The sequence below is a fragment of the Physella acuta genome, unplaced genomic scaffold, assembly GCF_028476545.2.
Source record: "Physella acuta isolate Inbredline_101_S28 unplaced genomic scaffold, ASM2847654v3 ptg002229l, whole genome shotgun sequence".
In the NCBI taxonomy this organism is placed as follows: domain Eukaryota; kingdom Metazoa; phylum Mollusca; class Gastropoda; family Physidae; genus Physella; species Physella acuta.
The window spans coordinates 18,248-36,589 of NW_026733729.1; the positions used below are offsets into that span (position 1 = coordinate 18,248).

Genomic DNA, 18,342 nt, shown 5'->3' on the forward strand with positions numbered 1-18,342 from the left:
CTTTCGGGAACAGCCTAGATTCTAGATCTAGTGTGATATGTTGTTTTCTGGTATCTAGACCGTTCAAATTTCATAGGAAAAAATCTAGACTAGGCATAACAAAAATATGAGAAATGCCTTCGATAGATGCACCTCAAACTCCTATTGAAGATGGAAAAGTGCCCACAGAAGAAGTACCAGCAACAAAATCAGCTGTTGGTATAATTTATCCACCCCCTGAAGTGCGGAGTATCCTTTTAAAATAATCATTTGTTTTTTGAAAATCGGTATAAAAATCCATGCGAAGAAGATGACCAATTGTCGATAACTTTTCTACACTGAAGTTTAATACAAGTGCTACCAAGTTGATCCAGTGACTATTTGTTAACTATTTAATCTCGATCCAGTTATTATTTTGAAAATAGATTATCACATCAAATGTAAATAAGATGATATTGCCAATGTAAGTTATTCCTTGAGAGATGTGAATTGTGGTGGAACAGACTTCCAATGCATGAGTAATGAATTGAATGCGTAGGCCTATCTTAAACTTTGAAATGTTACTGTAACTCCTTGTTTTGTCCATATTTAAATTTCTACATTACAGTAAATGTATGATAATTTGGAGTATTGTTAATACAGTATTACCAATTTCTGCCAATAGACTCTTCTGAAAAAGGCATGTTAGGTTGTTAGTTGTATTAGGCCCCTATAATCTCAGATTTAGGTAGGTTTTATGGTCAGTAGGTACTTGTAGGACTTGGATTAGGGATAGGTTTAGCATTTAAAAGAGCAACATATTTCATTATTTATATTTTGTTAGGCCCCTAACTACCAGTAATCTAACACCCCTTTTTAAAGGAAATTAATTATGGCATTATAAGTAACTGTTGTTTGAAAAGCTATCTCAATAACATCATATTAGTCATAATACCCCCAAATCAAGAAACCTACCCCTGAAATAACATCATAAAGATCTTAATACTGCTACCCCCCCCCCTTAATAGAATACAGAAATGTATGCTATGACTATGTCACATTTAATTAAGCTTCACCCTCACATTGCTCATGAATTATTTATATAACGCATGGATTCCATTCACAATGTACACACACCAAGGCTAGTAAATCATGATTACATTTACAGTTTATCATGCTGGATTTATAAATTTTATCAAAAACTTAAAATATATCACAAGTCATATTTATATGATTATTAAACATTGGGAGGTTTGGTTTATATTGATTGTAATATTGTTTATATGAACATGAATGTAGCACAGTTTATTTTATTTTAACAAGTTTGTAAGACATTGTTGACAAGACTGCTAGTTTTGTTGCCCGCAATGGACCTGAGTTTGAAAACAGGATTCGTCAAAATGAGGTGAACAATCCCAAGTTTAACTTTTTGCAACCAACAGATGCTTATCATGGATACTATCAACATAAAGTTGCAGAGTTTAGAGAGGGCAGAGGTAATTAAAATTATTAGAAAATTTCATTGTCAAAATGTAGGTATTCTTACTCAGTTTTAATTGTAACAATTCATTTTTAGGTATTATTATGTAAAATAAAAAATGTATACTTTTAAATTTATATTAACACCATTGTTTTTTTTTAATTCTTACAGGTCAAGAGCCACAAGCTCCTAAGGTGGGATATTTGTTATAGCTATTGCTATACTCTTACAACACCAAAAGCTTATCATATAGTAACAGTCTAGTTAATCCCACAATCATGTGATTGTTGTTGTTTTTTTATGAATTTCAAATATGTACTAAAAATTATCTGATGCTAGTGTATAAAAGTAATTTAAATTATGGATTAAAATTTTCCAGGCCCACAGCCAGTATTTGGGTGTGTTGCGACCACAGGAGGCGCCAAAAATTGTTGAGACATTTGTTCCAAAAGACCCCCCACCAGAGTATGAGTTTATGTGTGATCCTCCATCCATATCTGCTTATGACTTGTAAGTAACTGAGAGTTTACTAAACATTAGAGAAAATATATGCTATCCACAAAATATTCTGTATTCTCTATGGAGCATTGTAATTTTGCTTTTAATCTGTTTATTCTTAAACAATTGCACTGTTGTACAACATCAGTTGGTTTAATTATTGTGTCAATTTTCCAGAGATGTTGTAAAACTCACAGCTCAATTTGTGGCTCGTAACGGACGCCAGTTCTTGACCACTGTGATGCAGAAAGAGCAGAGGAATTATTTATTTGATTTTTTGAGGCCCCAGCACAGTCTTTTTACTTACTTCACAAAGTTGGTTGAACAGTACACCAAGGTAATGTCACTCCATCCTTTGTAATTGTCTAGCGTTGTATACATCTCAACACTTTCCCTTGTTTGTTGATTTGTTTGAGAAAGAAATAATCATTAAACTGTTTTAATATATTTTGCAAATTTTATTTACAGGTTATTAAAAATAAAGTTCCTTTTTTTTTACAGTTATTGAGTATCCACAGCGAATGTACTTTTTTTTAAATAGAAAGATATAAAAGTCACTTCATAAAAAAAAAAATTTTGTTTAAATTACATGGATTAGTTTTTCCTAATTATATTCACAATAATTGTAAACAATTTACTTTACAGATTTTAATCCCCCCTAAAAACTTAAAAGAAAAGCTAAACAAAGAAGTCAACCACCCAAAAGAAGTAAGTACATTTTAATCACACACAAGTTCAATTGTTCTCTAAGTTCTAAAAATTTTTGTTTTAGCATTTATAGCAGGGTCCATTTTGTGTATTTTTGCTCTATAGATATTAGATCAAGTTAAATACAGAGTTGAATGGGCTAAACACCAAGACAGAGAGAAAAAGAAAGATGAAGAAGCACTGGAGAAAGAAAGAGGTTTCTGTTTAACTTTACTTTTTAGTGGGGGGGAGGGAATAACTTCTTTAACAAAGGACATTCACAAGTTTAAATTTCTTTATTTTTTTAAAACCTTTGTTCATTGAACGCTGAATAGTATTATGTTTATTAAAATGGTCAGTGATATTTTTTAAATTTAACTTTGTCCCATATTAGTATAATAAGTATTAATTTAAACTGCTAATGATGTTAATAAACTTAACCTGTCCACAGTTGCCTATGCTCAAATTGACTGGCATGATTTTGTTGTGGTTGAAACAGTAGACTTCCAGCCAACAGAAATAGGTAATTTTAATCATATGAAGTTCAGCAGTTTTAAAATGTGTATGTATTATGTAAGAATTTTGTTCAGTTATTTATTTGGCAACATTTATGCTCTCAGGAAACCTACCCCCACCCACTACACCTGAGGAAGTTGGAGCTCGCATACTGCAAATGGAGCGGTTTGTACGTGGAGAGATTCCTGTAAGTTCTATGAGTTCATTTTTTTTAGCCACCAAAGTAAAGAATTAAAAAAACCGAAAGAAATTTATAGTGGAGCTTAAAGTTTTGCATCTTATACTATTTCATGTGAATGATGTGTTTTACTCAATCTAGTCATAAGTAAAGAGATGCAATAAGTTTTATATAATCAGATTTGATTAATGCACGCCTTGCGCAGTTATGGAAATACATTTTCTGACTACACCACCAAAAAGCACTGCAATCAGCATGATTTTGTTAAATTTTTCTTTTGAATCAGAGAACAAATTGTTCCTCTATTTTCAGATGGATGATGCTGTTGAGATGGAGGTAGAATCAGAGGGTGAAGAGGACGATGAAGACTCAGATGAAGATGAAGAGGAAAAAGTAACACGCAGCAGGCCTCCGGCTGAGAATGTAGCTCAGGTAATGACTTTTTTCTCCCACTTGCTGTCTAAAGATATTTTGTACAGTTAATGTATCAACATTAAAAGCTTTAACATGTAACTGTCTATTGTTTAAGAATATGGTCAAGAAATTATTATTACTGTACGTATAAAATTGGTTTGCTTTTAAAGGATATGGAAGAATCTGAAGAAGAATCAGAGGAAGAGGATGAAGAGCCACGCAGAGGAAGACTTGCTCCACCACCACCACCTCCTCCACCGCCACCAAAGGAGGCACCACCCCCACCACTTCCTCCAACCCCGGAGCAGGTGATCATAAAGAGAGACTACAACCCCAAAGGTGAGACCCAACCTCTAATGGGGACACTTTGTATCTTAGTTTAGGGTGTCCTAGGCATAGTGCTGACCACACCACCCTTTATATGCTAATGTCAAGAAAATCTTTACTATAGGGATTGTTAGGTCTGAAAGGAGAACTTCAATTACTTTTAATTAAGAAGTTGTCTGGCTTGGCTTGAACTGTTTTTTTTAATGTGTTTACCATCAACTTTGTGGGATGGTAATCAAATGATTGTTGAATGTTGCCTCAGTGGTGCACCTGTATGAAGGTACTGGTGGTATGTATACTGTGAGACACACTAAATAATGTTCACAATTTGCAGTAACATTAGTAGGGCCAAATGGATGAGTCGTAGAGTACCAGATTACAAACATAAGGGACTTGTGTTTGAATCTCTGGAATAATCTGACCTGATTACACAAGATACTATAGTCCAAAGGAATGTTAAAGTAGCTAGGGGCTGTACTAACCATAACACCCTTCTGTTTCAGTGGTGATTGAATAAATTAACTTTACTCTGGCAGGTTCAAAAGAGTATTTTACACAGAAATCTTGCCATTTATAGTTTTTAATTTTTTCTTTACATTTCTCTTTTTTTTATTGCAGCCAAACCAGCTCCACCCCCAGAGATGACCTCCGACCAGTTCATGATATCTCCAATCACTGGAGAGAAAATTCCAGCTCACAAAGTACAGGAACATATGCGCATTGGTAAGTTGAATTCCTAATGTAAAAGTGATCACTGTATTGTAAGAATTGTGAGAGCAGTTCTATTAACAGTTTCAACAATGAAGAGTTTGTTGTAGATCATTTACTGTTATGGACTTACTTTTATTTGGAATTTTGAACAAAACATCTGAAAATAAAATTTCATTTTAGGTTTGTTGGATCCCAAATGGATGGAAGACAGGCAGCGTTCACTGGCAGATAAATCTGACCAAGAGGAAGTCTTTGCTCCAGGGTCTGCCATTGACTCTAACTTGAAACAGTTGGCTGAAAGACGTACAGATATCTTTGGTATTGGTACAGAAGAAACCCAGATTGGTAAAAAGGTATTGACTCCAGCAACAGGATAGTCTTAAAACACTGTCACCTGTTAGTGTGATTCACTTAGAAACTAGACCTAGTGTATACTATAAGAGAATTTGTTAGAACTAGTTTAAGAGGATTTGTTTTCCTCTACAGATTGGTGAGGAGGAGAGGAAAGAGACTAAAGTTGTGTGGGATGGTCACACAGCCTCCATGGAAAAAGTTTCTCAGCTGGCCAGAGAAAACATCTCCATTGAAGAGCAGATAGCAACAATACACAGAGCCAAAGGCTTAGTGTGAGTGGTAGTTTTTTGTCTTGTTCATTTCAGAAGCAGTATTTTTGTTTGTTTACTTATTTTTGATTGTGGAGTATTTGAGATTTAATTTGTCTTTGATTGTTTGTATAATAAGTGAAGAAAAAAATCAAATTAAAATTTTAAAATCATAGTTCAACAGCCAGTTGTCTTTAAAGTTAAAAGCTCTCATGTAATGCATTGTATCACTAATGGAATGCTAGCTTTGGCAGGTAGTTAACAACATCATTACAATTAATTTTTTCTTTTTAGGCCTGATGAAGAGAAGGAAAAAATTGGACCATCTGTACCAAAGGTTGCTCCTCCTCTGCCACCCCCACCTCCTTCCTCTTCCTCATCAGCACCACCACCCCCTCCACCTCAAGCTGTAACTAGCTCACTCATACCACCACCCCCACCATCACAACCTCAGCAAATCAGACCTACCCCAGCTATGCCCCCTCAGATGTCACGCCCCATCATGGCTGGTCCTCCAATGGGAATGCCGCAGATGATGGTCATCCCTCCCAGACCTCCAATGATGATGGGTAAATAAATTTTATAACTTTATGACTTAAAGTAAAATTTATGCAATAATAATGAGTTAGCAATAGCATTAACTTTGTAGGTGAGCACTTAAGAAGAAAACAAAAATATGATTATATTTTGTTTCTTCAGGTATGGCACGACCACCAATGATGGCTCCAATGGGAATGGGAATGCAGCCAGCGCCACCAATGATGGCTCCACAAATTCCCATTCGTCCACCTGGTATTGGAGTGGTGCCATCTGAAGAGCCGCCCAGCAAGAAACAGAAAACAGAGGAAAATCTTATCCCAGAAGATGTGTTTTTACAGACTCACAAGGTTGTTTTCTTTTTCTTATCATTTCATATCTTTGGTCAAATTGCATTTTCTGCATTAGATTTTTTTTTTAAATTTTGTTGTATTAATAGTTCTAGTTTGAAACAGCTAGAGGATTTGTTGCTTCAGGAACATTTTAAAAAGCGTTAAATTTGATGATTAAATCTTTTGTATAAAAATGATCCTGTGTTTTGCCTCCAGGGCAATGTGAAGATCCAAGTTATTGTTCCCACTGTTCAAGACAAGCCTGAATGGAATCTTAAAGGCCAGAAACTCGAGTTCAACTTGCCTCTTACAGATTCTGTAAGTCTCTTTTTAATATGTGTTAGATTGTATTAACCTATTGTACATCTGATTTAAGGCATTCATTGGTAAATTTTAATTTTAGGTGTCTGTGCTGAAGGCAAAACTAAATGAAGCACTCGGCATCCCTGCTGGAAAACAGAAATTACAGTTTGAGGTTGGTCATTATTTAAAATATTTGTTGTTTCTTCACATAATACTGGTATTATATTTTTATTAGCATTTTTTTTTTGTAATTTAAATTACGTAACCCAAAAAATACATCCCAAAGAATTAGGAGAGCTTCATTTGACTCCAGTTAATAAATGACAGAAATATGAAACTTTATTTTTTAAAAACCTCACAAGCCTAATGTTTCTCATGTTTGCTTCATATTTCAGGGCATGTTCATTAAAGATTCTAACAGTTTGGCATTTTATAACTTTTTAAATGGAGCTGCTGTTCAGCTTCAACTGAAGGAGAGAGGTGGTCGTAAAAAGTAATGGGTTTGTGCTGAGTTAACCTTAGGAAGAAACAGAATAATTCTAGCTGAAGAAAAGCCTCTTGGACATCCAATAGCTGTTTTTATTTCATTATTTTCTTTTAAGAAATAAAATGTTTATGTTAACAATTTCTTGGCTTTATTTATATTCATAAGCTAAGCAAAATTAGTATAATTATTTGGTGAAAGTAAAGATTAATCCCACTTGACAGGTTTGTTCATGGGAGCTCTGCCATATAAAAACCCATTGCGATTATAGACATTTGTCTCAGTTGAATATTTACCAAAATATACTTTTTAAAATTTAAATGACACCTATTAGGTCATTCATGCATGCTTGGTTTATAAATTTAAGGTTTCAATGTCTGACACAATAAGAACACAACCATTATAAAATTGATAATTTATTGATATCCCTCATTCACTCACATTAGAAGAAAAAAGCCACACAAATCTTAGTGCAAACTGTAGATGCACATCAGTGCTAACCACATGTCTCTGTTACTGTAGAACTAGATGGCTAGACATCTTTTGAATACATTTCAACAACAGAAATTTCTCAGCATCAGTGTACTGTTATAAAGTGAAATGACAAAAGCTGTCAAATTGTTACGTAACTGTAAGGCCTTTGTTAACTTAAACACAAATGAAGCCCACAGATTTCCAGAACCGTTTCAGACATTTTCTTGTACTATCTTTACAGAAGAGTGAACATAAAGTTAATTTGAATATAAAAATGAACAGGTAATGAAACAAATGTATGTAAGATATTGACAACAGCCAGGAGAGTATATAATTAGTTGACAGAACACTGTTTAAGATTCAATGTCCAATTAAAGTTGTTTGAATTATATGCATCAAAGAAACCTTGTGGTGTTAAAACTTTTTTCATCAGTTACATTTAATACAGTTAACTGGTTTTATTGTGACATTAGATTTGGGAAAGAGTAAAATAAGCCTACAAAGCAGCATAAATATTTCTGATATACAAAGCAAGAAAATATTTAGTAGTAAGCACTAAAGAAACATAGTTGGCTATTTCATTTATAGTACTCATCGTTTTACCAAATGAGTACAGGAAAATAATTGAGCAATCATTGCATTATCTCATCATGATGAAATGTTTTTAATTCAACATGAGTGGGTAATGAACAAATACATTTTTATGTCAAGCCAAAATCTTATCTATCACTGCAAAAATACATTCCTCCCTAGTCCCTCATTTGGTAAAAGAAATCATAAGTTGAACCAAGTTTAATACTTCCCAAATTCAATAGTATAAAACACTTTACGTTCACTCTTAACATATTCTCTGACATAGACAATTCAATAAGTTATGAATGTATAAAAATATGACACTGCAATAGGAACAATTGGAAAATAAATCTGTACCAAACTATGAATGAAAATTTTGTATTTTAAACACACATCACAAAAGATATCACAAGCGAACACATCAAGCATCAGATATGTGGAGGAAAATGTGTACCCCAAACAGATTGTTCTAAATGATTTCAGTCATTCACCAAATATAAAGAATCAATTGTACTATAAATAAAACGGTCATGATGAACCCTCCTCCTTGCATGATGTTTATGCATGAACATTTGATAAAAACAGAATATTATGGCAATAAAATACATACATGGTCAAATATTCAACATAGAAAATGGAATTTCCCTTAATATATAATGTGTACAACCATTTGGGAGTATTTACAAAGGTTAAGGAAAAAACTATCCCACAAGGAGTTAAATAATATTAAAATATTGTGGCACAGATGTCACACTTTTTAAAATAATATTTAACTCAAAATAAACCAGTAATATATAACTCTTGAGAACATTGAGCTAATTGAATAGCTTATAAATAATTTAGTTAGGAAATTTTTTTTATAGCAAATGTTTGTTCAGCAAATACTTTTTCAGCCTGTCTAAGAACATAGAACAAATAGAAAAAAATCTCTACAATGAACTCAGACTATTTACATGCATTACCTTATAATTTTTGCATAGAAAAGTATCCCATCTCTAGACCTGGTTTTTGTATAAACAAACCTAAGCATAAAATTATGATTGAAAAGTGTGAATTACAAATATTTCATTCAAATACAAACCTAAAAAGCGGTACTAATTTATTTTTATATGAAATAATTCATTGATCACTAGCTTCACTACCTCTGCAATATATAGGTGTCAAGATATTGCAGCATTTCTTGTGCTAATTGTGTTAAATTTTCATCCTGAAATAATTATTTAATTGAACTTCTCAGTAACATCACAAAAGATGAAGTTTTTTAATCAACCTTGACCACACTGTAGATCTTTGATACAAACCAGAAACATGCAAAGAAGCCAATGGAACCTGAGGAGATATCAAACATTAAATTATTAACAATCTATGACTAGTCTTAAATCTTATGTACAAGATGGCAGATACTAAACAATACTAAAAATGACAATGGTAAATAACTTGAAAACTATCTTTAGTGATCTTGATTTTACAACTAATTACAACCAGACATTATTTTCAATACTGATAATGCTTTTAAAAAAATGTATATCAGTCTCTATATTCTAAAAATAGATTTAAAACAGCAATACATTTCAAGCCAACAACTTACCTGTGGTTATAAAAAACAAAAACACAATGATAGCAGTGTATCCAAAATATAGAAAAGTATTAGTGAAGCCACTCATCTCCAGCTTGGTAAAGAAGAAGTGGATGCAGTAGAAGAAGAAGTAGATGGCTGTGAAACCACTTGTTAGGAAAGATCTCCACCACCAATGATAGTCCTGCAATAATGTAATAAATTATTAGTAAGACAATTACTTTGTAAATACTTTATTGTAACTATCATAAAAACAACCTCTTCCTCTAAAAATTAAAAATGTTGCATGAAATTTGCATTTTAAAATGAGTTATGAATTAGTAATTAATTAGTACTGACCTCAGCACATAAGTGGAAGTAACAAAGCAGGATAGTGGCCTCGCTGCATGTGATGATGAGGATTATAAACACCAAAAATAAAAAGCCAAACATGTAATATGTTTGATGAGACCTGCAATGGAAACAATTTGTATACATTAAAATACAGAGGCACCAATACAATATTTATTGAACCACATAAATGAGGTAAATGAGTATTAAATGATTTTACCAGATGCTGTTTAGAATGAAGAAGAGCTGGATAAAAATGCATCCAAAAGGCAGTACTCCTCCCATAATGATGCCTGGCAGGGGTCTTGTATATAGTGATTGGTCAGGAATTTGACGAGGAATTTGATTGGTCCTTGTAGGGTGTTCAATGGGCTAGAGAAATACATTTTTGATTGAATTTTGTACAGGTCTAACTAACACTCCAAATTTTTTAAAATGTAATGTAATAATGAATATTATCACTTACTCTCTTTCTAAACCCAAAATAGGCTCCAACAAATGTGAGGGGCACAGAAATACCAAACCATAAGGCCAACAGTGCTATTAATGTAGTGAAAGGGATGGCAGCTGAGCTTCCTTTAGCCCACAAAACAAGGTTCAGTAAAAAGAATACCCCAAACACTAGGCTGAAAGAAAATATTAGAATACAACAAGTCGTTTCAAATACTTTTATCTGAAATCCACAACAAAAAGTTGAGCTCATTTGATACTGATGTTTATAAAATACTATTTTATCATTATCTTTAATACATTTGCATGATAAATAAGTCTTAATGAGCAGGCAGAGCATAAAATGACATGTATATAATAAAGAAAGAAAAGGAGTAATTTTGTTTAATGTTATATTCTATCATATTATAAATATATTTTGCTAACAAACTTACCCAGGACAGAAAAAGGCAGTGAGAATGACATTTGATTTCCACTTCTCTCCACCAAATGCTGAAATCAGTGAGAATTAGAATAAGTTAAACATTTTAGATGAATTTCCAAAGGGAAAAAAATGTCTTTGAGCTGAAATGGTGACTACTTACTCTTGTACATTCTGGCTGATACATAACCTGCAGGTGTTCCCAAACAGACATACAGCACCTGGTTAAATAAAGACAATGTACTTTCTGTAACAATACTTACTTTATGTAACAGTCACATTCTAGTTAAATCATAGGTTATAATTGTCAAGCCAATGTATACTTCAACTAAAAGAAAGTTACCAATGCGCAAGTCATTAAAGCTCCTCTGTTAGCTGGTGACAAAAATCCCAAGCAGGCAAAAACTGGAGAAACAAGTAACAACATCAGGGATTGAATAGCTGTACAATGATCTAGATCTACAATGTCTATAGGTGCAGTTTTATCAAAACGTTATATTGCCACAGCATTACTATGTGTGAAGGAAAGTAAATTATTTGTTTGCCTCAAGATTTTTAATTTTATATCAATGTTTTAAAAGAAATAGTATTATTTGTAAAAATTGCATGTGCATTTTTACCTAGCGTGATGAGGGTCATACAAAACAACTGAGCTCCATTGCCCACCAGAACTGTCAGGAACATGCCCTTTCTAGGTGGTCTAAATACATCACCATGTACCAGCTTCCAGCCAAATTCTTCTTGTGCATCCTCCTAATTATTTGTGAGGAAATTCATTTTTACAACAATGATTTTTATAAATAAATGTTCAATACCTATCATATCAACTCCTCATTGGTCTATCTCCCCCACTACTAATGGGACAAAAAAAACCCTCAAATTTATGAAAAGAATAATGATCAAACAATTGTATTAAAGCTAAGTGCCATAACTATAAAATAATGAACTAAACAATTATATTGCAGTTACCTTGAGCATTTATTTTACTAAGTAAAAACTAGCGTTCAACATACCAAGCTATCCATCTGATTGTAGCGAGCAATATCTTTGTGTAGGGTTCTTAGCATAATCATGGCCACCATGCCAGAAAGAAAAACCACAATAACAAGAGAGTTCATGATGCTTTGAAATAGAAGAAAAGAGTAAATCATAATTTCAGGTCAATTTAAAAGAACAGCTTTAAAAGTTTGTAAATCATGCCTATAAATTAAGGTTACTTTTAACTTTCAAAATGTAACTATATACTTAAGACGGCTAAATGTAAAAAAAAAAAAAAAAACTAACCTGAACCACTGGATATTTGTATGAGGCATTGAATCCAAAATGTAGTCCCACCTAGAAGTCCATTTGATGCCAGTATTTTCCTATAAAAAATTAGAACTATGTTTATAAAAAACAAAGGGGGAAAAGGATTCATTGGAAAAGGAATGTGTAGAGTGAATGAATAGAGTACCTTCCAGGAAACTGAGTATGTATATTTGATATTTAGAGGTTTCTCCAGTTTACCCCCAGGAATGCCAAGTACGCCTGCATCCTCATCACATGCATCCTTTCCTTCTTTCTGGTGGTTAATGCTGGATAGAATAATACAACCAATGAAATAAAACAAGGTACCTTAAGGTATAATTTCAAAACTAACAACTAAATCATACATTCTACTCTACCTCCTAGGCGTTAGTTTAGCTCTGACAATGCGGCCGCCCTGACCAGTGTGCTGTTGTCCCCAATCCTCATTAGACAAGGGATGATATTCCACTGTTATATCAACATGGTTGTATAGATAATAAGTGTCAGGATCTTTGAAAAGAGCCTGAAATATAGATTCTACCATATAGGTCTACACTATAAAAAGTTTAAGATTAAAAAAAGACAAAATTCCAAAATGCTTGTCTGGCAGTTTAAGAGAATTGATTTTGATAACTTTTAATGATAACTTACTGATGTAATACAGGTATCTTTTCTCTTTCCAAATTTTGTTACATAGCAACCAACAGGGAAACCTGTAGAGCAGTATTCATCACCTGATTCAACTTTGTAGCACCAAGTTATTGGCATGTTATCCAAAATCCTATTCAGGAAATAAAAAGATATTTAGAGTATATTTACCTGATGCTGTATAACTTGATATAAAGCAATTCAAGTTTTAAACCAACACTAAAAGTTTAGTTTACCAATGATGCTGATAGTTCAGACTAATTCCACGTTTCAAAAAGGTTAGTTTTTCCATTTGATCTTTGTTCCCAGAGCTGTAACTTTTATCACAAACTTTTTTACATTCCAAATTTTCTGTAAAATTCATCTAAAGAAGAAAGAATAGTTGAGACACACAGAATATTAAAAATAGAATTTCTAAAATAATGATACAAAAGGTAATCTTATTAGCTTACACTATACATGGAGGGTCTGATTCTCTCTCCAAAAACTACTTGTCCAAGATTTTCTGTTGGTGAAGATGCCACATCTGATTCTGGCACACAGAAGTCAAAGCTGTAAAAAAAAAAACATGACTGATTTTACTTGCACAAAAAGTTTACTGAAAAGGTACTTTCAACAAACTTGTTCACTAGTACTTGAAGCATGAAAATTCAAAACTATTATTGATCTAACTTAAGCTCTTATCAAAGTCTTATACTTTGCTAATATAATACAATAAAAAACATCTTAAATGAGTCAATTTACTTCAAAGGCATACTATTTTTATTTTTGTGGAAAATAATGCAATATGGCTAAACTTATAACGAATATTTTTTTTCAATTGCAATTAAGCTATTGTATTAGATTCAAATGATAACAAAATTCAAAATAAAATATTAACTGTAAAGCAGCCTGTCAATTCAGAGCACTGTAAACAAAACATTTAATTTGTCAAGTCACTGGATGCAATGAAAAATACTCACTCATGATATTCATATGGTACAATGTTTTCTACTGTGTTCAGTCTGTTTACGTACACCATAATATTTGTCTGTAACATAAAAATAATGTGAATTTATAATCTAACTCCATAGTAGACTAGAAACAATTTTTTTTAAAAATCAGCGAGAATAGTCTGGAATGGTTAATTATGCCTAATATTTTTAAAATCTTGTGCTGTGAGGTTTTATCTGGCTTTACTTACAATTGGATGTGGCTATTTAATTTTTTTTTAGTATTTTTGGAAACTAGGCCTATACAATTTTTGTTTAAACTAAGCCAACAATTTGGGGCTTTTTTTTTAATTATGAAAGCACTGAAAATGTAAAAAAAAAAATTTAGATCTAGAATCTAGGCCTATTACATTTGTCTATTGTGGTTTTATAATTATATTGTTAATGCTAAGAAATAAGAAAGAAGCAGCTAACCCTATCCCTAGCTACTGTAGTAGCTATCCATAGCTACTGTAGCTAGTCCTACCACAAAGTAGGCCTATTACTTTACTTAACTAGAATCTAGATCTAGATTAATGATTAATCTAGATCTAGACTAGATCTAGTTCTACTCTGATCTAGACTACTAAAAAAACTAACTAGATCTAGAGAATCTAGATCTAGATCTCTGATCTTGAGTCGAGATCAGGGGTTCCCAACCTTTTTTTACTCTAGAGCACATTCTAAAATATCGGTAGGGTGGCGGGGACCACCTATTTTGCACCTTCCCTCAAACTTTCGATTTGCAACCCCCCCCCCCCCCCCCCCCCCCCCGTCAAACTTTAGATTTCCATCCCCTTCAATAATGTATGTTTATGAAATAAATTCTGTCTCTGTCGAAAAGTGAGAGGCGGGCACATACGAATCGTTCGGCCGCGGGCTTGGGGTTGGGAACCCCTGGTCTAGATCAAACTAAACTAACATTAAGTTCAAGTAACAATACAACATTACATTTTTATGATTTATTTTAAACATTCAACCTGACAGTAACACTTTTTTTTATTAAATATCTCATTCTCTAGTTTTAGTTTAGTTAGTCAATAGTTCAATAATAGTTGGATCTAGATTCTAGATTAGGGCTAGACTAGCTGCACTAGAATCTGGTCTAGAATAGGCCTATATATATTTGTATAATGATAATCTAGATTTCTAGAATCTAAAATCTAGATCAAGCAGGAGTGAGTGACAAACCTCGCAGTTTTTGTTGTTTTTAGAATCCGCACAGTAGGTTACTGAAGCGAGACCAGGTAAGTAAAAGGCATTTAATCCATGCCAAAGATTGGCAGCAACCAATATAGTAAGAAGTATCATTTTTTGTTGCAACACTATAAAAATCTACTTAGTTAAAGCTAATAATCCTAATAAAGAGTGTTAGTTTATTGGTAGACGTTAAGAAATGGCTGAACGACGATACACGTCACTACATGCATTATGGGAAGGGATTGCAATTAAAAAAATAGACCTAGGCCTATGCCTAGACCTTGTTTCTCAACGAAACACTCTTTTGACTGAAAAGTTTATCAATCTCGACTCGACTAGACTACGGCCTAGGCTATTTCCGAGCTCGAAATCTCAACATTAGCCTAGCTTAAAAATTATTCCGATGTGTGTAGAATGACAAATAGGCTATATTTTTCGTAATTCCTTTTTTTACTTTTTAATCGTGCAAAAAAAAAAATCGAGATTTTTACAAATCTCGACGTTTTACACCTCACTGATACGGAAAAACATAATTTTGCAATCTTGTCCGTATGTCTGTGTGTGTGTGTATGTGTCTGTGTGTCTGTGACTCTGTCCGTGTGTAAACACGATAACTTGAGTACCGTTACAGCTAGGTTGATGAAATTTCATATATAAGTATTTAATCAAAATCGTAGATCCGTATCAACTTTTGAGCGATTTCCGATAACCGGAAGTGGTACTTTTCCTACTTTGAATTTTTCAAAAGCCTATAACTTGAGTACTATTTCAGATAGATAAATGAAATTTCATACGTAAGTAAAAGATCTAATTCTCTACCTTCTATTAAATTTTGAGTCATTTCCGTTGACTGGAAGTAGTACTTTACGCTACTTCCGATTTCTCAAAAAACTAATGTAAATTTTAAAAGTAATAATAATATTGCGCACTATTATGCGCTTTTTTATTTGGCGTTCACCTGGTGTGCAATTAATTTGTCTACGAGATTTTTTTATTCTATTTTTAAAACTTTAAGTATTTAAAACGAGAAAAATGGCCCGTTGAGGAAGGGTGCAACGGGCGCTAGGCTGATAGTGCTGTCTCTTTTCTCTAAACTAAAACCAACCCACCCCCCCCCACACACCACCCCCACACACCACCCCCACCCCGCACCACACACCACCCCCACCCCCCACCCCCCCTCTCCACCCCCCCCCCCCAAAAAACATGTCTACCGTCCCATTCAACGAAATATGATTATATACTTTTTCCAGTGTCCGCCCCCTCCCAGAAAATTCTACCCCCGCCCCCGAAAATTTCAAGTACCCCCACCCCTCTCCGGGGAGGAAAAAGTCTGAAAGAAACACTGAAACCAACCCGCCCCCCCACACACCACCCCCCACCCCCACACACCCCCACTCACCACCCCCCCCCCCACCCCCCCACCCACCCCTCCCAAAAAAAAAACATGTCTACCGTCCCATTCAACGAAATATAATTATATACTTTTTCCAGTGTCCGCCCCCTCCCAGAAAATTCTACCCCCGCCCCCGAAAATTTCAAGTACCCCCCACCCCTCTCCGGGGAGGAAAAAGTCTGAAAGAAACACTGAAACCAACCCACCCCCCCACACACCCCCCCACCCCCACACACCAACCCCCCCCCCCCACACACACACCACCCCCCCCCCCCCACCCCCCACCCCCCCCACACACACACCACCCCCCCCCCCCCCCCCACCCCTCCACCCCCCACCCCCCCAAAAAAAAAACATGTCTACCGTCCCATTGCAAGAAAACCACTTTTTAGATTAGACACATTAATTAGGCGGTAATTTTATTATAGAGTATCGATGAGGAAATTTCTTTTGAGTTGGGGAGGGGGGGGGGGGGGCTCAGACGTTCTTACGCGGGGGTGGGGCTCGCCCCTACCCGAAGAATTGTATGAAAGAAACTCTTCACGCAAACCACTTAGATTAGACCAAATTGCCTTTGTATTGAATGTTTACTCGATAATCAATGACGTCATAATAATGTGTGCACTATCCGGCTTGAGATTATTTTCTACTCTGTGCTAAATGTGTCGACGTCATACTTCGTTTTTCGAATTACTATGCATGTTTTTATTTTCCTTGTGTGGGGGTGGGGTGGGTGGTGTGTGGAGGTGTGTGTGGGGGGGGGGGGTGGGGTGGGGTGGTTTCCTCATCGATACTCTATAATAAAATTACCACCTAATTAATGTGTCTAATCTAAAAAGTGGTTTTCTCGCAATTTCTTTAATGCAATTCTTCGCGTAGTGGCTAAGCGCGACACCAGTGTTTCTTTCAGACTTTTTCCTCCCCGGAGAGGGGTGGGGGTACTTGAGGTTTTTGGGGGCGGGGGTAGAATTTTCGGGAAGGGGGCGGACACTGGAAAAAGTATATAATTATATTTCGTTGAATGGGACGGTAGACATGTTTTTTTGGGGGGTGGGGGTGGGTGGGGGGTGGTGTGTGTGGGTGGGGGTGGTGTGTGTGGGGGTGGGTGGTGTGTGGGGGGTGGAGGTGTGTGTGGGGGGTGGGGGGTGGTGTGTGTGGGGGGGTGGGGGTGTGTGTGGGGGGGGGGGTGGGATGGTTTTAGTTTAGAGAAAAGAGACAGCACTATCAGCCTAGCGCCCGTTGTACCCTTCCTCAACGGGCCATTTATCTAGTCTTATAATACGACTATTAACTTGTTTTTAAGCCTGTATAGAATAAAGTTGATTTTCATCAAATAGATTACACGTGACGTAGAACACATACTGTTAATCATACAAGTACATTTCATTAAAATTTTAATAAAAGTCTCACATATTTAACTTGTTTAGGAATTACAGACAAGTGATAACTATGCGTACTGTACTGGCTTATTTACATTTTCTTACACAATATGTAACATATATTTCAATATACCAGTAGCTTATATTGAATTATGGCACTGCATGGCCTAGCGGTAGAAAGCTAGACTGCTAACCCGGTAGTCTCGAGTTCGGATTCAAATCAGTAGAACGCCCCCCCCCCCCCCTATGACTTACGTTAGGGAAGTTAAAGGCGGCTGGGCATAGTGCTGATCACACTATCCCTTCTAATGCCGAGGTCACAGAAATAGATGAAATCTACTACACTTTCCCCATGGACTGTCAGGTTCGAAAAGGGAAGTGCTACTACCAGTACATGAAATTATAATTCCAGCACAAGTCACAAGTGCCCTGTTTGTTGTATTCGTTTTTGTGAACTAACAAAAGGATGAAATGGAGAAACTTTGAAGATAAAGGGAAATAACTAAACGCTGATTAAGCGTATTATATTTTGTCTAATAGTGCGGGTAGTCAGCACATTCTCATTTAATAACAACACTACCAGGACAGCCAGTTTCGAGAGTGTAATTTC

The 18,342-nt window shown here is 35.0% G+C and overlaps 2 protein-coding genes across 2 annotated transcripts; one reads left to right on the forward strand and one right to left on the reverse strand.

The window, feature by feature from the left end:
* Positions 1-49: 49 nt before the first annotated feature.
* LOC131932600 (splicing factor 3A subunit 1) lies at positions 50-7,168 on the forward strand. Its single transcript, XM_059289533.1, has 19 exons — positions 50-228; positions 1,290-1,454; positions 1,610-1,632; positions 1,818-1,948; positions 2,114-2,273; positions 2,582-2,644; positions 2,750-2,840; positions 3,075-3,146; positions 3,244-3,326; positions 3,630-3,749; positions 3,902-4,070; positions 4,677-4,781; positions 4,950-5,122; positions 5,256-5,395; positions 5,666-5,940; positions 6,071-6,258; positions 6,457-6,558; positions 6,644-6,715; positions 6,939-7,168. Exons 1-19 carry the CDS (start codon positions 114-116, stop codon positions 7,038-7,040), a joined length of 2,349 nt encoding a protein of 782 aa, XP_059145516.1. The 5' UTR covers positions 50-113; the 3' UTR covers positions 7,041-7,168.
* Positions 7,169-7,427: 259 nt separating this feature from the next.
* LOC131932601 (transmembrane 9 superfamily member 2) lies at positions 7,428-15,201 on the reverse strand. The gene is made up of 18 exons (XM_059289534.1): positions 14,949-15,201; positions 13,749-13,816; positions 13,239-13,338; positions 13,023-13,150; positions 12,790-12,919; positions 12,516-12,661; positions 12,305-12,425; positions 12,136-12,215; positions 11,865-11,973; positions 11,472-11,604; positions 11,195-11,256; positions 11,015-11,072; positions 10,865-10,922; positions 10,447-10,606; positions 10,201-10,352; positions 9,990-10,101; positions 9,663-9,834; positions 7,428-9,403 (listed from the first exon to the last, which is right to left on the reverse strand). Exons 1-18 carry the CDS (start codon positions 15,066-15,068, stop codon positions 9,336-9,338), a joined length of 1,977 nt encoding a protein of 658 aa, XP_059145517.1. The 5' UTR covers positions 15,069-15,201; the 3' UTR covers positions 7,428-9,335.
* Positions 15,202-18,342: the final 3,141 nt, after the last annotated feature.